The sequence below is a fragment of the Doryrhamphus excisus genome, chromosome 4, assembly GCF_030265055.1.
Source record: "Doryrhamphus excisus isolate RoL2022-K1 chromosome 4, RoL_Dexc_1.0, whole genome shotgun sequence".
NCBI classification, from domain to species: Eukaryota; Metazoa; Chordata; class Actinopteri; order Syngnathiformes; family Syngnathidae; genus Doryrhamphus; species Doryrhamphus excisus.
Window position 1 is genome coordinate 11777382 of NC_080469.1, and position 27347 is coordinate 11804728.

Here is a 27347-nt window from a genome sequence, read left to right on the forward strand (position 1 = left end):
TGAATTGACACGTTTTGAGGGTCTCTGTATTTTCTGGGATCTCAGAGCTTACTTAAATGCAACAAATTGTACTTCCATTGTGATGTCAGAAAGTGATAATATTCATGTCACGGTTCGGCTTCATTGCTTTAAGGTTCGACCCCAGGATGCAGAGAGCAGGACCAATTGCAGGTAAATTATATTTATTTGTTGCAGAAATTGCAGCAGCAGGAAAAAGCAACTCAGGTAGCTGACAGACAAAAGACAATGATCCAACAAAGGGAGAAGCACACACCTGAACTAAATAGAGGACAAATTAGGGACAGGTGTGGGTGGCTATGGCAACGAAGGCAGAGGAGGCAAAACAGAAAGTCCAATAAGAGTGTCATCATAGACAAACTGTCACCTGGGAACCCACACAGGGCGTGACAATTCACTTATTTTTCTTTCTCTTTTTGTTTATTTAGGCCACACATACACACATCATAGACTTTGTAGTGATGTTCAGCGAGTCCCTGCATGCACCTCACATTTGTCTCATAACAACGAGGAAGTGTATGTTCAGGTCAGAGTAAAGCTATAAAAGAGCATCTGACTCTGTAACGTCATAACAGAGAGGTGTGGCATGATGTGCATCATGCACATATGTTAATTATGCTAAAAAAAACATAATTAATCAATAAGTTTTTGACAGCCCTAATACTTGGCGTGTTTACTTCTTCTGTGTTGGAATTTATAGATATACATTTAAGACAATGTTGTCCTATAAAACATGGTTATTATTATACACTATATTATATATTAATATATTGTAATAATGAAATGACAGTAATTATTACAATTATCAATATTTATGTCTTGCCATGTTTTTTTTTGCATAGGTCTTTTTTAGTCGTTTTGGTACCTATAGTTGGATTGGGTGAAGACACTGAACATGGGAGTTTAGGAGAAAATCATTTTAATAAAATTGTTTGTATATGCTCCAACTTTGCAAGTCTGGCGTAAATACAAAGCACACTCTAACAACCATACAATACACATTACACAACCCCAAAAGAAATAATTGTTGTCGCTATACATTTTTATATACAGTTTATAATTAGAATATTTTAGCTGATTACACCACTGAAGATGTTTTTTCGTATTATATTTGTGTTAATAAAATTCTATTCAAATATCCGGGAGGGGGGGAAAAAGACAGCTTAATGAAAGTAAGTCTAGACATCACCATGACAACAAAACAGCATGGTCTCAAAGAGTGACACAGGTAAATACGGAGCCTTTCAACTCTGCTTGTTTATCCACTGTTGTCTTTCATGGTGGCTAATCAAGATAGGTTGAAAGGTTGTCAGTAACAAATATAGAACTGTAAAATATCTCAGGAAAGCCAAGGAAGATGATTACAAGTTCAGGTGTACATCTTATACTGTATATTACCAGAGCAGAGAAGTATGTTTTTGTAATGTACGACACAAAGAAGAGAAGGGAATGCTTATTTATGTTTGGATCAAAACATAACTATACACGATAAAGATCTATTCTTATAAGCAAAGCAAGTTTGTGATAACTTGTGATGGTGATGTGATCCCGCCCCCTAACATTCCTTCAGGAAATAACTTTTGGTCCAAGAAAAAAGTCCTGATTGTTTGTAAAAATATTAAGTTTCTCTTTTTTTCATCAATAGAACATTAAAATACAATCTTTTTTTTTTTGTAGTGGGAAGAAGAAGGTTAAACTGAGGGATGATGGCGCCCCTGAGAGTGTGAATATGTGTGTACGTGTGCATGTTATATGGTCTCTACATAATTGGCAGGGAACAATCCTTGGTGGCCATCTTTGCTCCACCCCCTCCACCACGCTTTGTCCACCGTTTCCACGTCCCGGATGATGTCACCAGGTTCAAAGGAGATCTCTGATTCGTCCTCTGTGGGAACCGCAAGATAATATGCTGTGAAAACCCGCTAATCACACGGTAATTATGGTAAGTGGAGGCACTTTAAGTGCATGCACAGGCGAAGTGATTATCCCCTAAATGGAGTCTTACCTGCTTGGTAGTCGTACAGAGCTCGAACACACATTTGTCGCTCAGATGAAACCTTGAGTACAGAGGAAACAGACATTGTAATTACAAATCACAATGAAATTAAATTGATAACATCTTTGAAGATGGTCTTTGTTATAGCAGAAAAATCATGATAAACTACAAACTCACAATTTGACCCAAAGGTCGTACAGTATGTGAAGGTGGGTGGGGGTGGAGCTCTCATTTAAAAAGCACAAAACTGTCAGATGTCAGAAAATCTTGCAGACTAAAAAATGAAAGGATACAAGAACCACTTTGATATTAAATATGCAAAGACGTAAGCTGCATCTCAGCTTTGTGTTGAAAGGGTACACTCTGAACTGGTTGCTAGCCAATCGCAGGGCACATATAGACAAACATTCACAAGAAAGTCGTCCCTTGCAATATCTGCGTTTTGATTATTGCTTCCTATTGGTTGAATATTACTCAGACAAAGGTATATGTAATGGTCCACTTGGCATCAGTAATGTAATATAAATAATAAATACCATCACACAGCATGCATCACACAGGGAAAATAAGTATTCCTCCAAGAAAGTGTGGAAATGGTAAGTTTTGGGGTCTTTCTATCCATCTTTGCACTCCGTTTGAAACCCTTTCTTAAGTTTAGAATACAGTAAATAAATTGGTGGCTAACTAGTTAGCTCGCGAGCTTGCTAAAGTTTAAAGCCATGGGCATCTCTTGTGTTCCTGTCGTGATCTCACAGCTTGAACAGTTGAACAATGTGGAATGTGGTGTGAGCAAACAATAACAGGAGTGATAAGGTGACTTACTACAGGGGTGTTATTTCATGTCTACCGGGCTCAGGTAAAAATGGTAAAGATTGTATTTAGCCATAAATAGGTTTTATATGCTGTAAATACAAGAATATTCAATTTATTACTATTGAATCCTACTTTGCAGCATAAGACTTATTGTTGCCTGGTCTGGAACCAGTTTACGATAGACAAGGGATGGTTGTATAACTTTTTCCACAACTGGTACATAATATTACGACTTCAAAAAAATCATATTTCACTTAATGCTACTAAAATAACACTATATTAATAATATTATGTTATTAGTGCAAAAATTACTACTTTTTCATGGTAGATTCCAACTTTTCTCTTAATATTTTGACTTTATTCTTGTAAAATTACTGTTGATTCATCCATGTTTGAAATTGTTGGGTTTTTTTTGTTAAACTTTATTTGTGTGTGCCGTGGGCCAATTAAAACATTTCAGCAAATTTCTTATTGTGATACCGCAAAATCATTATCATAATCTTTATTATTACATCCATTATTTCTAAAGGTGAAAATAATAACTTCTCCACTTATAACTATATATTCACTAGAGGTAGGTGGAACTGTATATGAATCTATAGAAGCGACATAAACTTGCTTAAAGTTTGCATTCAATTAAAGTGAGCAGCAGTTTAACAGCCCGTTCTAAAAGAAGAGTTTATTATGAGCATGTCGGTCATTGATTCACATCTGGAACTTAACAGCCTGCAGGAATGTCACAATTATGGTGTAACTGGTTGAAGCAGGTGGAAAAGCAGCCACCAGCGCAGGCAGAAAAGCCAGAGAAACTTTTTTAGTAGCAAAATAATTGAAAGTCTCCATCTCAGCACAGGAACACTAACAAAGATTAAAAAAAAAACACTTTCAACTAAAAACTAAATGGACTCAGGTTTTATACTGTATCTATAATTTTATATATTTTTTCTGTAGTTAATGCCATTATGCATTTTTTTTACTTTTATTCACTTTTGATGTAGTAGGGGTTATAGCGCCACCTTTTAAGTCATGCATTTTTGTGTGGACTTCTTTTTGGTGAGCTTTACCGAATGACTGTCAGCATCTTACCCCTTGTCCGTTTTCGGAGATCTCCTTTTCGTCAATGATGTCATCGCTCTCTGCAGCGTTATGAAGGTCATAGCACCCGCTCAACTCTGGGGAGCTGATTTCAGCATCGGACGGGCTCAAAGATCTCTCTGAAGAGGATGAGAGCGGAAATCATTGATCACCAAATGGGCTGATAATCTTTATGTAATACCGGCTTGTATGTAAAACAAACCAATGCCATTGTGGTCTTGTTCGTCTCCATTTGTGAAGCCATTGGTTGATAGGACCTCCGTCTCAGGCTTTACTGTCTGACAAATGTCTTCCTCATCTGAAATGATGAATATGTTTTGTATAACAGATAATGTCATAACTAATACAGTATAATAAAAATTGCGTTTTCGTCACCTGCATGATGTGACTCTTCTTTTTCAGAAAGTTCAACAGGTTCATCTGTGGTTTGACCATCTTCAAAATGGTCATTCTGCTCTTTATATTGAGTGGACTCCTCGTCATCCTCCGGGAACTCTTCAATTGCGTCCACTGGGGATACAGGCTCCACCTCCTGCTCTGATTTTCCCTCCTGCTGCTCCATCTGCTCCGCCTTCTCCTCCTCCTCCTCCTCCTGCAGCTGCCCCTCTGGCTCAGTCTGGCCTGGTTCTTCAGGGCAGGCACAAGGTTGTTGCTGTACCTCAGCTTCCTCCTCATTGTTCACCTCCATGTCTTCCCGCTCCTTCTCCTCATCATCTTCTTCCTCATCTTCTTCCAGCAGTACAGCTTGTGCTTTGTATCCAGTATTTGAGAGCAGATCAGTGTGCACCAGCATGGCGGTATGGAGGTCTGCTAGGTTAAGTAATGTATTAAAAAAAAAAAAAACATGGTTAAAAGCCAGACCCTTTGAGTGTAACTTTGAAGTTTAGCATGATAAGTGTATATAGGTTTATGCGTTAAGGTTCAAAAGTAATCTTTAATTGTGACTGGCCTGTAGCAATATGGCTCTGTGGAGCAAAACTCTGATTCATAGTCTGTTGGCAGCATTAGCTGTCTGGAATGTTGTGGAGTCAACTTTGGCAAAAGCATCCATGCAACGTTCTAATTTATTTTATCAAACAAAAATAGGTGACATGATTCTTTACCAAACAGATTAAGGCAGTAAGAAGTTTGCTTTTTTGCAGTTTTTAAATCAAGCTGATCACCTCACCAGTGTTAGACTGTGGTATCTCAGGAAGAGGAGATGTTGGAGGCTGTGGAGGTGGACCCTCAAAGCAGGAAGTTGAGTCCTCTGGGTCGGTTGGTGTATTTGGGGGTGAGGGTGGCAGAACCGCAGGGTGTGCGTGTAACGGGTTTCTTGTTTCCAAGCCGGGGAATGAGCAAACTCCCAGATTGAAGGAGGCTGGTGGTGCAGAGGGCTCTGTAGGTGATGGAGCTTTGGTCTCAACAACAGGCTGCTGATCTGCCGGGGGTATGACGGGCACGGCTGAAGCCGGAGGAGTGTCACGGATTGGGGATGTGGGCGTTGAAACTGCCGCTTTGGTCGTGGAAGGAGAGGTGAGAGGGCGGAAAATGGGGCTTGTTGGAGGAGATGTGGCACTGATGTGGGAAGGTGAGGCCCGTGAGAAGGGGGAGACAAGGGGAGAGCTGTGAGGCGAGGATGGTGTGCTGTTGTCTGCTCTGGAGAAGATGAAAGCAGTGTCGGTCAGGCTGCGTTGGTAACGTCTGAATGGTTTACCTGGAGAAAAAAGAAAAACAAAGATATTGTATTTTAACTATAATCACAATTGCACAGTTTATTACATCCATGCGGGAACAATCGTTGCATGGCAGAATGTACGAAGCACCATCAATGTACCCCAAAGTCTAATAAATTGCAGTCAGGTCCACTATATAGTCTTCTTGGCAGTTATGAACAGAGGGTATAATTTTCCCATAAGGGAGAGAAAGGACATGGAGCTCAAACCAAAATAGACACACAAAGTGGCCTTACAATTACAATTTGCCAACATGTTTGGTTATGTCATATGTTATTTTTCCACTTTTCTGACCAATAAACATTGTTAAGAGTGTTGTATGCTTGTGTTAAAGTCAAAGTTTCAAATAATGAGGTTTGCGCATTTGGAAGTGAGCACTGAAAGATGTTTGGGAGAGAGCTTTTTCTAAAACTGACTGCTTATGACATCACAGGGAGCCAGGCTTCCTTATAAGGGCATGTGCTGTAGGCCAGATATGCTCTAGGACTTCCCTCTCCACAGCTCTGCTTTGCCCTTTTTATGGTTGTTATCTATGGCTCCCAGGAAATCTTTCTACAAGGCAAGGTCAGGCAAAAGTGGTTGTAGTTGGTGATTCCGAGCAAGAGAAAAATATTTTCTGTCAATGACATTTCACACAGGACTGTTTTTATGAGCATGGACGTGAAATATCCAGTTAACTTTTGCTAGAGCCAGAAGCAGCGCGCTATTGCTGTGAAAGGTGCAATAATGTCAGACACACTACGCTGCCGTGTGTCCATGGAGGTGAGGAAAACCACAACACTGGCCAGGAAAAGCTGCTTGGTGTCGTCGGGAAAAGTGGATTAATGTCAGACAAACTATGCCTGCACTCAGTAAACGCAGACCTACGTTACCACGAGATAACAGGGGTCTTCAGCAAGTAGCTCATGTGCTTCCAGTAGCTTGTAACCAACCACTTTTCAATTAGCTGTCCAAAGGCTTTATTCATTTATCAACTCCTATACCCACAAAATTAGAAAGTAGGGTTCAGCAGTAGTCTGGAAGTACTTGGGAGTGTGACCGTTTTAGAAATCCAAGGAAATACAGCTGGAATAGATGCAGATTCTGAAAGATCTAGAAAGTTTTCTGTGTGGGTTATTGTATCTAGCTGCTCTATAGGAGTCCACAACTCAATACAAAGGGCCTAATAATTAGCATAATAGGTCAACTTTTAAGTTAAGAGAGTGTTTGTTTTCCTGTGGAAAATGCTTCACTTATTTTCATACTCGAGAAGTGAATTATTTCTTAATCATTGTGTTGTGGATCCAAACCAGAGCGTGATGATCCAGGGCTGGTCGGACTTTGTGACGACGATGACGACAGTTGCCTGAAGAACTCCCGAGGGTTCATGGAGCGTTGGGACACTAACACTGCTGCCTCCTGTGAGTCATAATGAAATCTAAATGTTGCAGCTTGCCATGTTAGTGGTAAGTATAATTGACTTTCTACTTACAGCTGCCTTCTCGATGGACTCGCTCCTTCTTAGACAAGCCCTCATATCCTCCTCATGTTCCCTCTTCTCTTGTTCCTGTCATGGTGGAAAACACAAGAGCTCCTTTATGCATACGTGGCAAGACTTTTGATCTTTTGGTTTGTGCTAGGGTTAAAATGCCAAATTACTGTCAGAGAATATCAGTGATATTTGAGTGTTTTGTTATTATGAAATGTATGTAGTTGCTTGAAAATGTCATACAGAAAAGAGAGCTATAAACAAATAACTGAAAATGGGAGTTTGTTTTTAATAAAGACAAAAGGGATGTTAAATTTTCATTCATACAATTAATTCCTCATTTAAATGAATTTTGCTTTGCTTTCTACACGTGCAACTATAATTATCCTCTATTAAATGTGTGTTAATATGTGTGATAATATTTCTGGGTGTCTGGAATAGATTGATGTATTCGTTTTTCGTACATTTCGGTTTTCGTCTGACCTTTTGGAACAGACTCATGATGAAAACTGAAGTTTCACTGTATAAAATATGGAGGTGCTTAAAAATTGCCCAGATAAGCTCCATGATATTATGTGGACCCAACATAAATCCACATATTTTGCAAATCAGCATTTGAACACAATAGATTTGCCTTTCCAATTTTAGGAATCTAGCAATACAGTCATTATGCTACTCAAATACATTTCATTTGATTGTGCCATTTCCTTCATAATTTCTTTCCAATCACATCACTAACCCATCTTGATTTCTCCTTTCTACGCAGTTCTTCCTCTTGTTCTGCTTGCTTCTGCCTAAAAGACAGGAATACAACATTTGTTGGAAAAGAGCCGAAACATTTATTGCAGTAACACAATTGTAATTTAATTTTAGCAAGATTGAACACATTTAGCAATTGAACCGTCAGACAAAATTTTTGTTCAAAATGTTTCCACAGGGAGGCTATAGTGATTAGAGATGGCCATTGCTCTCACCTTTGCTCCTCAATCATCCGTAGTTTCTCATTCATTTTCCGATCTCTTTCTTCTGCATCTTTCCGTTCCTTTAAAACTCGTTCTCTCTCAAGCCGCCGTCTCTCTTCTGTAGCACGTCTCCTCTCCTCTTCCTTTCTCTGTTCTTCCTCTCGCTGAAAACGAAAAAAATGAAGGCGAATATGACAACGGTATTGTATATGAAAAAGGCTATTAAAAACAAATACCTCTGCACGTGCCCAGAAGGAATCTCTGTTTATGAGTCTCATCTCCATTGCAGCATTTGTCTTTCTGTAGTTTGTACCCTACAGTGTAAAAAAAGATATTAATAACTGCAATAATAAACATCATTTTAAATGAATAGCTCTTACAGTGCATCTTATGTAAAATTGTTCTTAGATTGTATGGATGTATCTAATGAAGTGGCCAGTAAATGAATAAACATATATGTTTCCCTCAAATCTAGTCACCTGCAAATTGTAGTCATTTGGAAAGATTAAAAAAGTTACAGCAGTAGACTATTTATTGAAAGGTCACAAATACATGTCAATCACAATGGAGGTTGAATTATGTTGACTGCAACGATACATGTGTTTTAATATGAAGATATACAACAGAAATGCAAGGTTTTTATAAACAAAGTATCTGCCTCCATCTAGTGGACATAAGAGGTATTGCCCGCTATACGCACAACAATGTCCTCCCTTTCTGAAGACCTGGAGCTCTTCTTGGCCCACTGAGGAGGCGCATGGGTCTTGCTGAGCTCTGCTCTTATCATCTCCTCTGTCATGTCGTCTGCTTTTTGTGCACTAATGAAAGCGTGCGCCTCCTAGCACATAGAGAATGGAAGACAGCAATTAGGGTATGACAAATGTGAATATAATGTTACATACTATAGCTTCTCATGCTCGCACACAACAGTCCCATACACGAGTGCGCAAGGGGGCCTCTGGTGGTTTTCACTTGGACGGATTTGAAGTTATGCACTCAACTTGGAGCCAAACTGTTGTGCAACTGCTTCAGTGGTGAGGATGGTGGGAGAGAGAAAGAAAATAAAGTCTCTCTCAGTTGGGAGTGCTGAGATTTGGAAGTTTTAAGACAGAAGAGGGAACAATAGAACAGAGCAGGTGTTAGACATGGCTTGAACTCCTGTTCTGTATGCAAATATTCAAATATACTGTATCGGCTCTTGGGAGATGAAGGCCAGGCTTGTTTATGGAAGGACGTGGCGGTGAATCACAGCTTTAAGTGGAAGGCAACTGACAAGCACAATGAAGGTGTGCCTTTTAAAACAATTCACTGTCACATGCCAACTGTGCACAATCCAGTTGAGACTAATCTGCAGCCATATGAGATAACTATGAGAGGTATGAAACGGTTCTAAAGTAATAAAGTAAAAAATTACAATGTTTTCTCACTGCTGAAAGAAGTATCTTTGTATGAGTCATTAACTGTATGGGAACGATAGAACCAATTACCATGTGTAACGTGGGTGTTAATGACGTAATGTTCAGATAACGGTATGATGCGTTGCAGCTTGACATTGACATAGTTAAGATAGTAGAACAAACATCAGATGAACAACTTGGTCTTGGTTTTCAAAGTCATGACAAATACAGTGAATGCCCCTGAAGTGGTACAATTTTGAAAGTATGCATCAAAATTTGCATAAAACTTTGGAGTACACACCAATGTCTTGGGATTACTCTGCAAGCATCAAATTGCCAGCCTCAATACAGGATGTTAAATAAACAAGGTGTACTTATTAAAACTATGAATTATACATGTTAATACAGACATTAATGGCACCCCCCTTTTTTTGTACAATCTGTTGTCTGAAACCAGTATTGTTAAAATGGGCTAAGCGGTGGCTGTGTTCTTATATTTCCTTGGGTAAAGTAGTAGTATAATTGAAGACAACACCTGCATGTTTACTTTAATGTAATTAAAGGGGACCTATTATGCATTTCTCACTTTTCTGACCTATAAATGTAGATAGAATTTTGTATTCTCGTGTTAAATGATGCCAAAGTTTCAGATAATTAAGTTTGCCCATTTTGGAAGTGAGCCCTGAAAGAAGTTTGGGATGGCTCAAAACACTGAAAAAGGCGTGGTAAAACTGCCCCTCTGTGACATCACAAAGAGGCAGACTTCCTTATATGGTTCATAGTTAGGAAGCACTTTGGGCATGTGATCAAACTCAGTACAAAGGGTTGCAAAATGAGCATTATAGGTCCCTTTTAAAGAATATTTACAAAGCATCTGCGTCTGTGCTCAAATTCTTTCCTGGGCTGTGATTCACCTCATTAAAATCAACCAACTCGTTGGTTTTCCCCACAGACTAACAACTGGCGATAAAACAGGAGTCCGAAGAGTTCTTTAACTGACACTCCAACCAAGCAATAGAGGACTAAAGACTAAAGCTTGTTACAAAGTGCTTCCGGCTTTGTGCTTGCGCTTTACTTACAATAGAAGCACAGTTGTATGTTGGGAACCAAATCCTCCTCCTGCAGTACCTGTGGCCGACTGCCAACCAGGCTGTCATGAGGTCTAATACAAGTCCAATATAAAGTCAAATGTTATGAAAGCATTCAACACGCCTCATGGCGTCATTGCTTGTTTCTTTACCCTTTTTGTATCTACTTTCTCATCTCCCACCCCTTGTCCCAGGATTGCGTCTGTTATTTGAGCGTAAATGTGCAACAATGGAAACATCTGCACTCTATTCATATGTTAGCTTTCATAACTCACTGCCACACTGGAGAGTATGGAACACACCCAGGACTCGCCTTGACAAAAAACCCCTTTGGCCAGCTGAGACATGCAATATATAGAAAGTAAGACAAAGAAAGACAGATAGATGCAGACGATAGAATTCAGAACTGAGTAAAGACTCTGTGTTATCTATTCCCATTCAGTATCGCAGGTGAGCTGGAGCCTATCCCAGCTGAGTTTGGGTGAGAGGCCGGGTACACTCTGGATTTAATGCACAATAAATGAAAATTAACTGGATAATTTTGCTGGTTTCAATATATTGCCATGTGCATGCATGTGTCTATTTTCCTTGTCTCTTTCCTCCAAACAGACAGGAAGAGGATTCACTCTTTGTGCATTGGTTTTAGCCTCTTGGTGGCTTTGTAGATTGAGATTTTTGTCCATCATATAATCTTTTTGTCTGGGTGGATGGAGGTGAGGCTGTGAGCATACACACAGAGAGTGCAGAAGAGTGTCACGTAGTAGAAATTAAATGAGGAGATTGCAATATATTGTCATGTGTTTTAATTGTATTTTTCCTAAAAATAATATTTAAATCTTGTCTCGTCTCAAAGACCCAATCTTGTGTATCACCTCGTCTTGGGAACTGAGTGTTATCGTTTTAAATGGAAGGTTTTTAAAATGTTCAACAAGTAAATAATATTTTATAATGTCAAAGTGTACTTGAAACACAAAACGGTTTTATGCTGGTCACAGTTTCTCTTTCTGCTGTTTCCCCTGACAATAACTGCTTTGGCATTTGAACAAAACAATTTGAATCTCAGTTGCACCGGATAATGATAACATCAGTTTATATTCATATTCAAGTTTCGCAGTAGAGAAGATAAAAATCTCCATAGATCACAATGATTTTGTCAATGTTCCATGCAGAGACACACACACACACACACAAGCACACAAAAGAGGTTTGGTGGTCTCGGACGGTGGCTCACAAAGGCCCAGACTTGACATTCCCAGTTAGAAAAAAAAAACAACAACAAACATTCCACATAGTCGACTTGGTGATGCCTTTATATGGAAACTCGTAAACCTTGGGGTCAGCCGCCCTCACTACTAAACAAACAGTGATCAAGATGCACAAACACAGAGGAGTCGCTCTACTATAGCAACTATAGGAGTAGTCCCCCCCCTGACACTTCTTCCTCACAATAATGTTTCCTCTCCGGCTTGTCACCACTGGCCTCATCCATGAAGTAGCACAAACAATAAATCTTTTAACACCAAGGTTAGCCAAAATTTTCTCCTGGTATCAGCGTGGCCACAAACAACCAACACAGGAATAGGACAGGAAGTTCAGTGAGCACAGGAAACTTACAGAACAATACTAAGTCTACTTGAGTGTGTAAATATAGTGCACAAAGCCGTAAAAAATGTCCTTCTTTGGGGGAATTTGAGAATTTTAAACTGCACAGTGTAAAAAAAAAGTAACCAACTACTATATTGGTTTGACAGTTGTCAACCCTAAATGTTTAAAAACTGAAAACAATCTGCTCTACTCAACCTTGAAGAACTGTTTGATGGCTGGAATGTGTCCGGCACATTCTGTCCTGCGGAATTCTTCCACATGTTCACCGACCTGCAAACAAACACAGGATACAAACATTTAAGTTCATTCCATACTTATATCCTGGGGAGACAGACGTAGAGACAATGGGAGTCACAATGCTAACATTGGAAGCATTTAAAGATGATTTAACATACCATATATGTAATTAACTATTTAAGATTCTATTGCATTATTTTATATCATTTGAATAATACCTCCTCCACAGCTTTTGTATATACTTTACAGTAAATCAACTTTTTGTCCTTTTTTTTTGCAGGGTGCTAGTTCATGTGTCTTACCCAGACAATCATTGCAATGCGGGGGCCTCCTGTGTCTGCACTTCCCACTCTGCATAGTCCATATTGTGGCTTGGATGCATGGAACTTGCTGACCAACTCTGTAACACCGCCCACTTTTCACAGAAAGACACATTTTTACACTTTAGTATGCTGTCATTGTTACAAATAGAGGACGTTTGTAACACATGTGAGTACATTAAGATGACGAGCATGACTGAGATTTTGTCAAACGTACCTCCCGAGTCAGCGAGTTTCAACTTGTTTGTCAGTCCTTCGTATACAAATAATGCCCTGGGGACACACAAAGACAAACACAGAGGTCAGGCTCACACATCTGTTGTATTGACAGGCAGAATAGTGCAGATTGACAGCTCCAAAATTCACATGGACTACAATTGGTCATCGCCGTCACATCCAAAACTAAAAGGAAACATATGGGTCCAGCATGTGTGTTGTCTATCACTGTGAAAGCCAGAGCCACATGTGCATGAGTGCATTTTGTGCCAAAAGCATCAAAACACAATGACAATGACTTGCACCCTTTTTTGCAGTGTGCAACTTTGCACGATGATAATCAGAAGTACAGACATCTATGTGTTTGCTTCATAGATAGATGAATCCTAAAAGTGAAATAAAGTGAAAAAGCAGATAGTAAAGCCAGGTTATGACATCTTGAAAATGAAAATGTGTTTGAACCACGCCCTTAAGTCTGTCATTCAGGCCAAAACGGGGATCTTACTCCCTCTCGTTGATGTGATTTATCAGAACATAAAAATGCATACAAGTGAGTAAAACTGCAGTTTCTCTCTTTTGAACAATATTTTCTGTCTTCTAAGTGTGGATGTCAAGATGACACAGGTCGAATCCAAGCCAGGCTACACTCGTATTCCTATACAAGCACACGTTCACCAATCCTGATTTATTTATGTGACCTTACAATTTGTCCAGCAGAGAGATGAAGTGTCAGGCCTTTCCACAACTCTGTGTATGTGAGAACAAATGTGTTTATGAGATAATCTTTTTGTACTGAGAACATAAATGTTTCTAAACCGATTAATTTTGGGTTGAACATACATTGGAATGTGCGTGTGTCTGCGTCTGACTGCATGTCTCTGTAAATGTTTCCCTCTGACTCCTGAGGGAATGTCAATAACATCTGGAGCTGGGTAGGGACTGCACAGGGCCACCAGCAGCTATTACAACAGGCCAAAGGTGAAGGAGCAGTGTATGTGTGTGTATGTGTACGTGTGTGTGTATACATGAGAAGGTATTGTTTAAATATTCAGCTTAATTAAACGTTCCAAAACTGTATCACAAGAAACCTCTGTTCCATTAGAAGTTGTGTATAGATCAGCTGAATATAAAAAAATCTAACAATTAAATAGTACAATGTTATTTACTTGCACATTGCACAATTAATATTATTGTTTAATGGGCCGGATCATTCTCTAAATGTTCTGAACTCCTGTTTCTATGTCATCTTTAGACCACAAATGAGCTGAGAATAAAGGGTGTAGTAAAGTTTTTATTAACACTGCACAATGTCAGTAGCTGCATGTGCAGTATCATGAATGGTCAGCATCCAGCAGCTTTATTTACCTCTATATGTACTTTAAAATGTTGGTTGCGCAACTCCTTTGCTGGTGTGAAACTCCTGCGTGCTACACTTGCAGTACTCCCATAATCAGCCGTATTAATGCTGTCTTAGCAGTTGGCACCTCATCGGTATTGAAACACTGGTTTTGTTGCTGCTGCATTAAGAAATGTACTTGTGCCTTAAGGGCTGTGTAGTTATGATATGGTTTCCTGTGCAATTCATCAAGACACATTATCATAAATGCATAAGTAATGTAATTGCGATTTAGGATGATTTAAAAACAAGAAGTGTAATAATATCACTAGAGGACACAAAAATATTATTTGAGACACAGCAGTATTCATATCTCTGAGCAATCACACAATAACAGCTCACAAAAGAGCCAGCCTAATTAGCATCTTGATATAAAAGGTCAGTGTCCGCACAATGAACAAAGGCTGGACAAAGTCAATCTGTGTGTGTTCTGAGGACACAATTATTGTATTGTTTGTTCTACTGAGCGCACTGCATGCAGAGAGCATGAAGAGGCAGGCCACTTCTCCCTGACTTTTTACTATGCTGGTAATTGTTAATATTAACTGAGTGCACAGCTTTATAGAGCAGGATAATATGAATGTATTGTTACGAGTATACAGCAGCACTGCAATAAATCTTGCATCGATGACTGGTACAATTTTATGGAATGTCTTCTAGACAGGTGTTGATTCCTTTTATTGGATGTTTTGGAGACAACAATTGGCAGTGCTGCCCCACTGTGAAATAAGCCTGAACGGAAAAATTATGTAAGAGAACGTACCGTACCTAAAATACCATTCCATGGTACAGGGTAAAGTACAAAATTGATCATGCTGGTGGTCTTTCACAAGTACTATATATGCCATGTTGGATATGAGAAGCACCCAGGTATGTCAAAAGTAAAAGCTAACAAGATGACAGTGTTACAGAAGGCGTCAAAACAACAATCATTCCTTAGGCATTAACCAAAGTCGAGCAAATGCCATGCAATTTAGTGAGACCACATTCTCCAGGGGTCTCCAGCATTATGGATAAATGCCAGAGGTCAGCCATAAACAACAATACTGAAGCATTAGTCTTAACAGCAACCAGAATTAGGACTCAAATCCACTTTTACTGCACTTCGAGAAATTCCAAAAGGTCACTACAGACATGAGGTCGTGGTCAGTCATGGCTAGACGTCAGCATGGTGTTAAGTCCATGTGTAAATTCTTCACCCACAGCTAACAAGCTTGCACATGAGGTTACAATGTGATGTTGAGACTTGACCAGAGTCAGGTCTGCAGGTATTCATCTTCCGGGACAAGCTCACAAGCACAGGCATTATAGTTTGTTGAAGATTTGTAGCAATGTGTGCAGAGGCTGACATCACATTAGAAAACGTTGGCAGTTTGTTACCAATAAATGAATGTGCTTTACAATTTGAGACACGTGTATTTACTTACATGGCTTAAGGTTTGTAGCTTTTATACAAGACGCAGAATTTTATTATATTGTCATATCATGATACATCCCAAAAAATAATATTCTAAGGTCAATATTGACCCACCCTAGTATAAAACAAACACAAGCACAATGTGAGTGAGGGTCTTTTTAAGACGACCACTGAAGTTGTGAAAGCTTAATGTGAAGGAACGATGACTCCCAACAACTCAGGTAGGGCTGAGATTCAAACCTGGAACATTGTGAGGCCGATGTTCTAAGCACATTCCCGCAATGCAGTTCAAGTATTTCCCTTAGGTGTTATTTGGATTTCTGAGTAACTTTCTCTGGTTTGCAGTTGAGGTCATGAGCATCACAACATTTTTAAAGCACATGCAGAGGTAGATAAAGCTGCTGGATCCTGACCTCTCGTGATTCTTCAAATGTAGCTACTGCCATCTTTTGGATTTGATTGAGAATACATCAGGAGGTTGCCTACAGCCGTAGCTGTTAATGCCAATATTTGTTGACCCGATGCTATCTAGAAACCATACACCATTTGTGGCATATTCTTATATTTTATACAATCTCTGAATGTGGGAAATGTGCCTAAGCAGACAATGTTTTCTGTCATTTTGTATGGGTTTCCTTGCATTCCTATAAAATATGACCTTTTGAAAGAGTTTGCAGGCAGTTCTCAGGAACAAAAGCAGTTATTAAATAAAGCTGTCATCATGTGTTTTTACTAGTGTTGTCGGTATAAAACATCTTCAACAATGATGGAAAATAAATTCCATGTTTCCAAGCATGCAAGACCAATGTCATTCATAAATCAAGTCAAGTATTTATATTACAGTACCAATGGATTACATCAAAAGTCATTGCCAAATTGAACCCTGCTGGGTACGTCTAAAACAGGCTGCTTCAACAAGATATGTGCAGAAGGCAGAAGCAGACATGGCAATCCAAGCAACAAACAGCCAACCCAACTCACATATTTCTGCACATGTAGCTTTATTAATGGGGGAAAATGAGTCATTTCTGTACTGCAGCCATGCAGCTTTGAATCGGGCCAGCTACAGTACAACTTTAGAAGAGGGGAACAGAAGAGACGGGGGGAGGAGCTGAAGTGAGGAAAACACCATGATGTCATGGTCTTAACAATGATAAATGAAACCTGTGCATGCATGGCTACCACTGCCAAGCCCTTTAGTGCAGCCATGAACAAATAAACAAGAAAATAAAACAGAGACAGGCACAGTATAATGTAAAACATGTTTTCAAATCTTGCTCTTGAGTATTTAGAAATCCATTTATCTCCGATGACAGAAAAATCCTTCAGGATCAACAGTATTATTAATTGATGTCATGTGTGCCAGCAGCGGAAGAATGAAAGTTGTGTGGTTATGTAAACTGTTCTGCAGATTGATTAAGTGTATGTGAAAAGAAAGACTTGCGAAAATAGATGCTCGTCTGTCATTTCTTTACTCCTGGAGAAGATAAGGAACCATTTATGGTCATTTCGATGTGGTACCTGTCAATAGCTTCTCTGAAACTGTGTGTATGCGTATGTGTGCACACACAGCAAGCATGCAACTTATAATACACCTTCTGTATGGGTTAGGTACAGAAATAGAGAATTGAGAAAGCGCCGTATGGTGTGGAAAATACGGTATTCAGAGGTTTTTATTAACCCAAACTCCTCAGACCAAAGACATATTTATAGTTATGGAATGGAATGGCCTGGAATGGCCTTTATTGTCATTATACAAGATGTACAACGAAATTGGAGAGCTTCTCTTTTCAGTGCATTAGTCAAGTTTAAAAAACAATCTATATTAGATTATAAGTCATAAAAATATCCACAAGGTGGCAGAAGGGCATTTGGTAAAAGCCTGGCATGACTCTTTTACATGTAAAAACACACTCAACAGCAAGGAACTAGTGTAACAGCATGAAGGATTGTAAGTATGCAGAAAGTTACGCATTGTAGAGAAATTTTAACATGTGCACACGCTCGCATGCTTGTGCATGTGTACACACACACAAATGTGATTTTTTTTTATAACAAATAATTCAATTTGTTGATAATGTGTTAAACCCGGTCACCCCTTAGTTTGATTTAGGGCTGACCTGAGAGTCAAGTGCTATTTTTAGCCTTGAGTCTACCTCTGTGTCTGTCTATGTTGTAGTAAGAAGTCGGAGACATCCCCACGGCACACTGTGCTCATTTCCTCTCTCCAAACATGGGTAAAAGAAATCCTGCCAAAATCCAGCATGAAGAAAAAAAAGTCTATTTCCTCTTTATGTCCAGCGTGCTACTCACATTATACCCCCTGTGACTCATAAGAGTTTAGTATCTATGTGGCAGACGCATTCCTCTATCTACAGAAATGCACATTTGGAGATAGAGGTGATCTCAGTCGTTCAAATGTATGTATTTTCCATGACAGTTTACTTAAATACATAGGGTGAATAGGAAACCAGATTTGTCTGTTTTTAGTACTGTAGAGTTGGCTATATGACCTATGAGAGCAGCAGTTGATGCATTGGTCAATACTGACTGATTAACATATTTGCCAGGGTGGGCCTCCTCTAGAGATCATTACTGACCAAATACATTTTATTTTAAATTGCAAAACTGCTGCAAAAAGGAAGAACAGCAAGTGAAAAAAACTGTCATGAAAAAATAATATTAATAATATTGTGCTCTGTGGGTTGAAGTGCTGAAGGGGCTTGCCTGGAATGCTGATGGGAGGGAAAGGAACTTTCTCAGCAGGAAAATGCTTGGGAGTGTACAAACAACACAAATGAGTAATTAAATCAGTTCCAAGATCCAGTGAGAGGAGAACAACCCACTTGATGCTGAGGCAGGCAGGATGCAAAGGAAAGAATGCACGTTTGTTATAAATGAAGTTTTAGAATGTTCACTGTGTTTAAATAAAGTTCAAATAAAAATACAAAAATACAAAAAATAAAGCTTAATAGATATGAGACCTGTACTTAATGACATAAATCAGATGAAAAGTCATGTATGCCAGGATGGATTGTTCACACAACAGTGTGTGCTGAATTTTAGCTGTGAGTTAATCTGCAGATAACACAGAGGTTGCGTAAGAAGACTTCCAATGTACTAATTAGACAGCTAACAATTTTATTTCTGTGTAATCTAATGCTAAACACAGCATATTTAGTCTCATGGAGGAATTCGATTCCAGGAATTGACCAGTACATCATTGTTGACAGGATTGGAAGCAGGATTAAATAAAGCTGGTTTATTCAGCAGTCCACAATTTCCACATGTCAAAAGCCAGGTACATTCCCTCAAATATACAATTTAACTTACATACTGTTCAAAACAACATTGATTAAGACTATATAAGACTTTAAAAAATGAAGCTGCTTTTCCACTGCAGAATTTCAGCTCTATTATATCAGTTTAGGCCTAACAATAGTTAGTATGGGTGTCACGACACTCAGTTCAATCAGTTCAATCCCACAGAGGCAGAACACTTCCACCTGGCATTATCACACCAGAGCCAATTAGTTGCGAGAGATCATAGAGGCCATTACTTCTTTGACGCGAACGTGGGAGCACTTGACCAACACCTGGAAATGCATCAATGCTCCCAGTAGCACCTGTCCCTCATTCAGCCACCCATCAGTAGCTGAGCATTCCTGACCCACAGCGTTGTTCAGAGTCTGCTTCATGGACAGCGTCTCACCTCTTCAGACCAATCTCAACGCCAGAAACTCCATCTTTGCCTGTATTGTGGTAACCAGCGAAACTATCCCAACGCTCCGAATCTTCGCCGAGCTCAAGCCGGTTTTGTCCAAGACAATAAGCTTGCTGAGGTCAAGCTCTAGGATCCTAAGGAGGTACACTCTTTTCTCGATTTATCCAGCCAGCCCATAGAATACAGTGACCTCCGCCAAGTGTTTAGTAAAGACCGGGCTCAGACTCTTACTCCGCACCGACCGTATGACTGCACCATTAAATTACTTCAGGAGGTTTATTTACCAAAGGCCAAGTTATATAACATGTCTGGACAAGAGGCACTGAGAGATTACATTTCAGCATCTATGACTTCTGGCCTCATTCGACCCTTGTCTTCGCCTCTGGGGAAAGGTTTTTCTTTGTGGAGAAAAAGGTCCCTTCATCCTTGCATTGATTTTGATGGCCTCAACGAAATGAATTTACTCTGCATTCTCTTCCTTACATTTGGCTAAAGTCAACGCCTACCATTTGGTGAGAGTTAGGAGGGGTATGAGTGGAAGTTTAACACGACAAAGGGGCGCTTCAATGGACTCACCAATTAATGACGATATTCTATTTTTTTCCAGAGAATTGCAAGTACATGTCCGTCATGTCCGCGTGGTTCTCAAACATCTGCTGGAGAACCGCCTTTACGTCAAGACAAGAGAGATGTGAATTTCATTCATCCGCCATTTCATTTCTGAGGTACATCGTAGAGAAAGCCAAGTTAAGAGCCGACCCTGCCAAGTTCCAGGCTGTGGAGGATTGGCCTTCTCTTTCAACAAGGAACCCGCAGAGGTTCATTTTTATTTGTAACTTCAGAAGCAACACAGAACCTCTTACTTCTTCCATCCACGAAGGAACCTTTTGTTTGGGCCCCAAGACTATTTACTATTGCACCTGTGCTTACTCACCCAAACTCCGCTTTGCAATTTTTGTTGAAGTGGACGCAGCCAGACGCTGCTTCTTGTGTCGCTTCACCACTGCTGACTACGACGTGGAGAACAGGAAACTGCTGGACATTGTTCTTTCTCTGCCGGAATTTTAGGCTGTGGCTGGATGGCACATCTTTTCCATCTTTGGTGGTAACGGACCATAAGAACCTTGTCTGCATCAGGACAGTGCAAAACTTACTTGGTCCCTTTTCCTGATCCGATTCCAAACACATGGAACCGCCATGTTAAGTGTCAGGTATACAGATGCTGTACTGTGTATATGTACATTTTATGTTTTAATGTCCCATATTTATGAATTATCGCCAATCTTGGGTGAATTAGATGTTTTTTCCATGGTCTAATTTTGGAGAAAAAATAAAAAATAAAACAGCAGTGTCTTTACAATCACCAACAACAATCTGTGAATATCCCAGGTTGTGCTGTTTCCAATTTATTCAATATAGTGAGGAATGTAAAATGTTGTTCAAAATATAGGATCCATGTCATGATGCACAAGACATTTAGTTATTCGGACTATGAGGTCCAGTGCCATGGCTGTGTGCTTTAGAATTGATCAGGCACATGGGAGTGTGCCGGGGGGAGGGGCTATATGCCTTTTGGGGTTCACACTGGGAGAATACGATGAAGACCAGCAGGAACTGAAAAGAGGGTAAGGAGTATAAATGGTGATGCTGACAGCAATGAATGGATGGTTGCTAAGGGGGCAAAGGAGTATGTGTATTATTGGGGGCAAGTGTTAAAGGAGATGCTCTAAAGGGGGCACATTGTCCTTACTGTAACATGGAGGAGAGGATGGAAATTTTGATTGAAGAATTAACTTGAAACCAAAAGAGTAAAATAATGATGGAGTAAATAGGGGGACAAAGGTGGGAGGAGTGGGGGAGAGGAAACAGGACAAAGGAGTGATAAACTCTCTAAAATTGAAGGCTATTGGGATTACATTGGCATTTCCTGTACATGTTATCCCACACAGTACACCACACACACACGCACACACACACACAGCCCATCATCCCATCTATAACAGGATCATTAAAACATCTTATCTTTAACTATTTCCATGTAAACAATGTCAGATGTTTCTGCCTAATGCTTTAATCTCCTTCCTGCTGCTCACTCCTCCACCTGTGCTCCTCCTCCACTTCTTCATCATCATCACTGTCTCTCTGACATTCCCTGTGGACCACCCAGCATTTCTTTATTCTGTATCTTTTACCAAGAGTGTGCTTGTCCATGCATTTTATGACCCATTGCCAACCTCTCTTCTCATCTCCACCATTGAGTCTGCCTTAACAAACAACCTAATGTTCCCACCCGGGTTGTTGCCATGACAACATAGACCCCAGACTCTCCTCCCTTTCCCCACTCGCAAGTGAACAAACATGACAGCTTGGAGACCCCGGTTAAGTTTGATTTTGCTGCACGTAGAGTGTCAGTAGGGCTGGGCTGGCCCAATATTTGTTCCACAAACTGAATTTAGGCAAAAGTCAAAGCCACTATGTGTGCAAAGTTTTATTATCGTGTATACAATCTTATAGAAAATAGCAGCTTTTTTTTAATAAATGCAGAAAAAGTTTAATATATTTCAATCTTCAGTGCAATCACTCTGCACTCATGGGTTAGCGGCCATCATTCCCATCAACATGGTTAATACTGTCTTTATACAGCAACCTTTATACTGTGTTTTTTGCTATCCACTCTCGCTATGCAGCCTCCCCTCCTCATTATCTACACGAGGATCTCCGATGGCTCGCCATAGCGAAGGGGTGCTCAGAGCTAACAGCTGCTCCCGAGTGTAAACTATGGAGTAAGTTACCTATGTCTTAGGATGACGACCAGGGGTCGACTCTTTGTGACCATGGCAAACATCTATCCATCCACCACTAGTCCACCGTGCAGCCATGGCAAACATACTGTATCGCAGACAAATCCATGTACAGTATTGTTATTATTTACTCTGAGTAAACGTTTCAATAAGCTCTTCATTGCTCCTTTCATCATTTCCATGTCCAAGCTTAGAAATAATCCACAAACCCCTTTTCACTTCTTCTGTCTTTTCCAGCTCACCTGTCAGCTTCTATTTTGTCTTCCCCACTTCCTGTTCCCCTGTTGAACTTCCAGGTGCTTTCCCATCTTAAGTATTGTTCCTACCATTTTTACACATCAGACAAACCATTTTGAAAGATACACACAACAGATTAAACATGTGAAACAGAATTAAAATAGCTTCTGCAAAAGACTTCTTTGTCATATGGGTTGGTCACAGATGTCATAAAAAGTCTCATACACTGAAAACAATCTCATTGTGCTTCTGATGTATGAAGATACTAAAAGTTACTTTTAGTGTCCGTGTGTCTGTTCACAGCGCCACACGTAGGTGTGCCTTGGGTATTACATCGTTTTCACCCAGTGATCCGTTCTCATCTGGATGCAACTCCTTTTGATCTCAGATTCACACGATGAGAAGGATAGATTATATGATGAAGCGATCCGTCAACATCTAAGCCAAGAGAGTACAATTACACACCAGCCTTGTGTATCATGGGTGTCACTTTTGACAGCTCGGTCATTAAGGTGCTGACGAAAAACAGAATATGCACAAGAAGGTTTTGGTTACTTCTTCTTCTCACTGCACTGGTTTCCCCCTGGAGTGAGGAAAACACCTTTCCATGAGCATCTAGACTCACTGGTGTCACTTTGTTTCTGCAGGTGTGTGCGTGTGTGTGTTCATCTGACATGTAACTTTACACTCATGGTTACTCATGCATGGACATGTGGAAAATCTGGCAGCAACACATCTGCTCACATTAATGTCAACATGAGAGTGCCAATACAGCAGACAGGAGGACAAAAGAGGATAGAACCTTGAGTATTGAATGCATGCATGAGGATGATCAAGACAACATAAATTTATGAGTCTGTAAATGATTAATCATCAAAAAAACGAACAAAATAAGGTGTCTTGGCAAAGGTAATGAATACCCATTCATATCTTGAAGGCTTTATTTGGAATAAACATTGTCACCATAGTGATTGAGAATGAGTGACTGCCTGACTATAATAACTGGAATATTGTGAAACGCAAGCACACCATAAGCTTTGTTTGTGTGTCTGTGTATTGTTGAAAGAAGACATCCACAAAGGTCTGTTTTCACAGCAATCACATCACAAAGGTCCACAGTTACCTCGATACACCCCCCCCCCCCCCCCCCCCACACACACACACACCCATTTGTGATGACTACAGGGTCAAATTAATCAGTGGCCTCAAATCAGCTTAACACTGACACAATGCTGCAAACATTTTTTGTCAGCTGACCCACACATACACACATTTTTACTGGACTGACTAATCTTGGCAGGAAAACGCCTTCACTGGCTGCTCTGTTGAAAATTAATACAATGTGCAAACCATAACCGCTTTCCGAGGAATTTTAGAAACATGGAAAGCTGGGACTATTTGCCATTTGAGAGCTAAGGTTTTACCATTGTGCCTTTAAAACGGAATCAACCCTGGTAAACAAGCATAAACTACAGATACCGTAAATCAGGGGTGTCCAAACTTTTTCCACTGAGGGGTGTATCCTTAAAAATCACTTTTGTCCCCCTTTTGTGTGCCTTTTACTCATATTTTTCCAATTTTCCCAGGGGTTTAATTTTACTTCTACATAGTGCCGCGGTCCAATAAAAAAGAAGCCGCAAACTCACCGTAAATTATTTTTTTATAGTGAGGGAACTCACAGCTAGGAGACCAGGGTTCAATTCCACCCTCGGCCATCTCTGTGTGGAGTTTGCATGTTCTCCCCGTAAATGCGTGGGTTTTCTCCTGGTACTCCGGCTTCCTCCCACATTCCAAAAACATGCTCGGTTAATTGGCGACTCCAAATTGTCCATAGGTATGAATGTGAGTGTGAATGGTTGTTTGTCTATATGTGCCCCATGATTGGCTGGCGACCAGCCCAGGGTGTACGCCGCCTCGCCTCTCGCCCAAAGACAGCTGGGATAGGCTCCAGCACCCCCGCGACCCTCGTGAGGATAAGCGGTAAAAAATGATATGAATATGAATAGTTAGGGAACGTGGTACTATTTTGAAGCAAGCGATAATTGGACAGAGACCAAAATTTGAAAAAAACTTTAGCTATAACAGCTTCATTTACTAACTTTAACTCATACAATCCCATCCATTTTTAAGACATCCCTCTCAGTATCTGCCATTTGTTACAATTTTGACTGATTTCTCAAGGCACACATAATATTGTGTTCTAAGGCTATAACATGATACAGACCAAAAGTAAGAATAGACTCATCTTTCATCAAAAAAAAGGTTTGTTTCTATCTTTTTCCATTCTTTAGCAGTCAGCAGTAGAACATTGGTAATTTGGAGTGCCTGAGAAAGTGGGACAAGAACTAGCTTTCTTTAACCACATGGTCATTCACAAAAACGTCCCATCTTCTCAGGATGACATCATTTCATTCACATTGTCTCACTTTCTGTGAGATTCTGCATTGAACTGTAAATTCCGTTTTTATTGGCCAATTCTGTGATTCCGAAATCATAGGGTCCTATGTAATAATAAGACTCCACCTGCAGCGTATGTGAAACCTGCAACCTGACACCAGCTCATCACCATGGTGACACACCCAAACTCTCATCACTGATTCAGCTCAATACTCTTTCATTTCATACTATTTCCATGTTGAATGAGGCACACACAAACCTGCTATACTTCTGAATGACTGAAGGTATCCTTAATTACAAGTTGTGGCTCAGCCAAAGCCCAACATATGTGCTCATGTGGGAGTAGGGCATGGGATGACATCCAGCTCTGTTTCATCTCCTCCTGCCTTCCTACACTCATCTTTCCATGACGCTATGCAGACATGAGCTGTGTGAATTAACCTTGACTGGCTCAAAACTGAAAAGAAAGCATTCCGGCAATGTTAATTTTCCTTTCTTTTGTGCATTTAATCCATGTTCATCATCTTGTTGGAGATTGGACCCCATGCAATACCTTTGTAATGATGTTCCACTAATCCTCTCATTGGATTGTTTGGCTTTACAACCTGCTGTCTGGCAAACAATTCTGCATACATAAACACATCCTCTATCAACTGCTAGGGACACAATGAAGTCATGAGTCAAAGACAATAGCACTCTGGTTATTGCTGGATGGGAGTATGTATAATGAATGCAGGCGCTATCAAAGCGAGACCTACCCTATTGTTCGGCCTTGAGGTGCTACAGTACCAATGAGAAACAGGCCCTTTGTCTGACTTGGACAATAATGTGGGCCATCTCAAATACCAACGAGGTTGTGCAATTCGGAATCTGACCAATATTATGCCCCTAACATCACACAAATGTAACTGCCGCTACAAGAGATGTCAGACCGCATCAGACCAGTAGAAATTACACTAAGTACAGGTTTGGCGCATTCATTCATTCAATACGCCTTTGTTGTTCAAAGTTAATATTAAAAATTTAGAGTTTTACCTTTTATGATTGTTTGTTTGTTTCTTTCGGTTGCATTTTATAAGATTTCCTGTACAGGAAACCCTTTTTGGTAATGACTCTGGAAGAGATTATGCAGTTGGGCAGTATCTTGGAAAGGATTGTGTTCAATTTGAGAGCGAACCAGGACAATTGTTAAAGGGGCGGAGTCTAATCCTGTCAGCACTACACTGATGTCACACTGATGTTTTCTAATATTTTGCATAATGGTAACAACAACAACAAACGCTTGAATAATGTCAATTTCAGCTCTGATATTGAAGGTCCTTTGTGCAGGCATATTTAATTACTGAACTAGGGAATGTTATACATTAGTAATTAGTACCCTAATTAGAAAAATAAATTCTCATTTGTAAGTACATTGAAACTGAATGTACTTACTGTACTTCGTCCTGCTTCTTTTCTACACCAATTAACAAGGGATCATTTTGTGGAGGCTGTCCACTTAATTAAAAGGTCCTTTCATGAAACATGACCAAAAGCCTACACAGGACGAGAAACGTGATCATGGCAGCAAAGAATCCAGCTTCAGATTACCTTGAGGGAGAGGAAGCCAAGTGAGTCATGCGGTGGCTGCGCTCTGCGTGCGTAATGAACGACCACCATCACCTCCTCTCATACACAGTCCAGAAGGAGGTCTGCTAAATACCCTTAAAGTTGCATTTACAGTATGTATGTGTGGCACCTCGTAAAAAAAAAACAGTCCACGCTGCGTGCAACACCTTGCAGAGCAACAATTTTGCTCATTGGATTAATGGAAATAAAGCCTCCAATTACGCAACTGTGGACGTCAGCAAACGCCTCATTCAGTAACATGAAACGGCATACAAGTTTGATTCTACATGGTGCGTTTCTGCAAGTAATGAAGCAGTTCTTACCAGTTAGTAGATGAACGAGGGTTGAGGATGTCCTCCTTGGCCGTGAGCAGGGATAAACTATAGGTATCAAGATTGACCGTTTGCAAGCTCATGGTGGTGCCTCAAGTCTCCAAGACCACTCCTGCAGGCTCGTCTCCTTTCTCTCTGAGTCCCCTTACTTGTGATAGGGGTCCGACTATTTGCTGGAAGCCACAGCGGAACAACCACCACGGTCGTTCTCGCCCTCAGCAAAGAAAAAAAAATACGTCCCGTCACGAAAGCCTACACGCAGGTTGCATGCAACTTGGGCTCAAATTTCAAAGTGGAAGAGACTGCACTATGTATCCACAGTGTGGAAGAGGCTATGCACTCCGGCTTTGTGCAAAAAGAGGAGGCAGCCAGCGAAATAAGTTTTCAGCAAAAGCCCCACCTCCTGTTGAGTGAGTGGGAAGCATAATGACTTCACAGCCTGGGTCATACATCATGATACACACAACCTTTATGACTGCACTGCTTGCTGCACTTCCTGGAAGAT

At 40.2% G+C, this 27347-nt stretch overlaps 1 protein-coding gene across 4 annotated transcripts; it reads right to left on the reverse strand.

Moving 5' to 3' along the window:
- Window positions 1-920: 920 nt before the first annotated feature.
- On the reverse strand, window positions 921-27246 carry si:dkey-40c11.2 (drebrin-like protein A). Of its 4 annotated transcripts, none has more exons than XM_058071003.1 (16): window positions 26834-27246; window positions 12932-12987; window positions 12697-12809; window positions 12353-12427; window positions 8768-8905; window positions 8304-8381; window positions 8080-8231; window positions 7845-7899; window positions 7109-7183; window positions 6927-7035; window positions 5091-5618; window positions 4298-4732; window positions 4125-4220; window positions 3914-4041; window positions 2024-2075; window positions 921-1903 (listed from the first exon to the last, which is right to left on the reverse strand). In XM_058071003.1, the coding sequence occupies exons 1-16, from the start codon at window positions 26923-26925 to the stop codon at window positions 1767-1769; spliced, it is 2319 nt and encodes a 772-aa protein (XP_057926986.1). In that variant the 5' UTR covers window positions 26926-27246; the 3' UTR covers window positions 921-1766. The 4 variants fall into 4 exon arrangements, with proteins under 4 accessions (XP_057926986.1, XP_057926987.1, XP_057926988.1 ...); XM_058071004.1 differs by having other exon boundaries at window positions 4298-4729; window positions 26834-27244; XM_058071005.1 differs by lacking the exon at window positions 26834-27246 and adding an exon at window positions 26493-26651.
- Window positions 27247-27347: the final 101 nt, after the last annotated feature.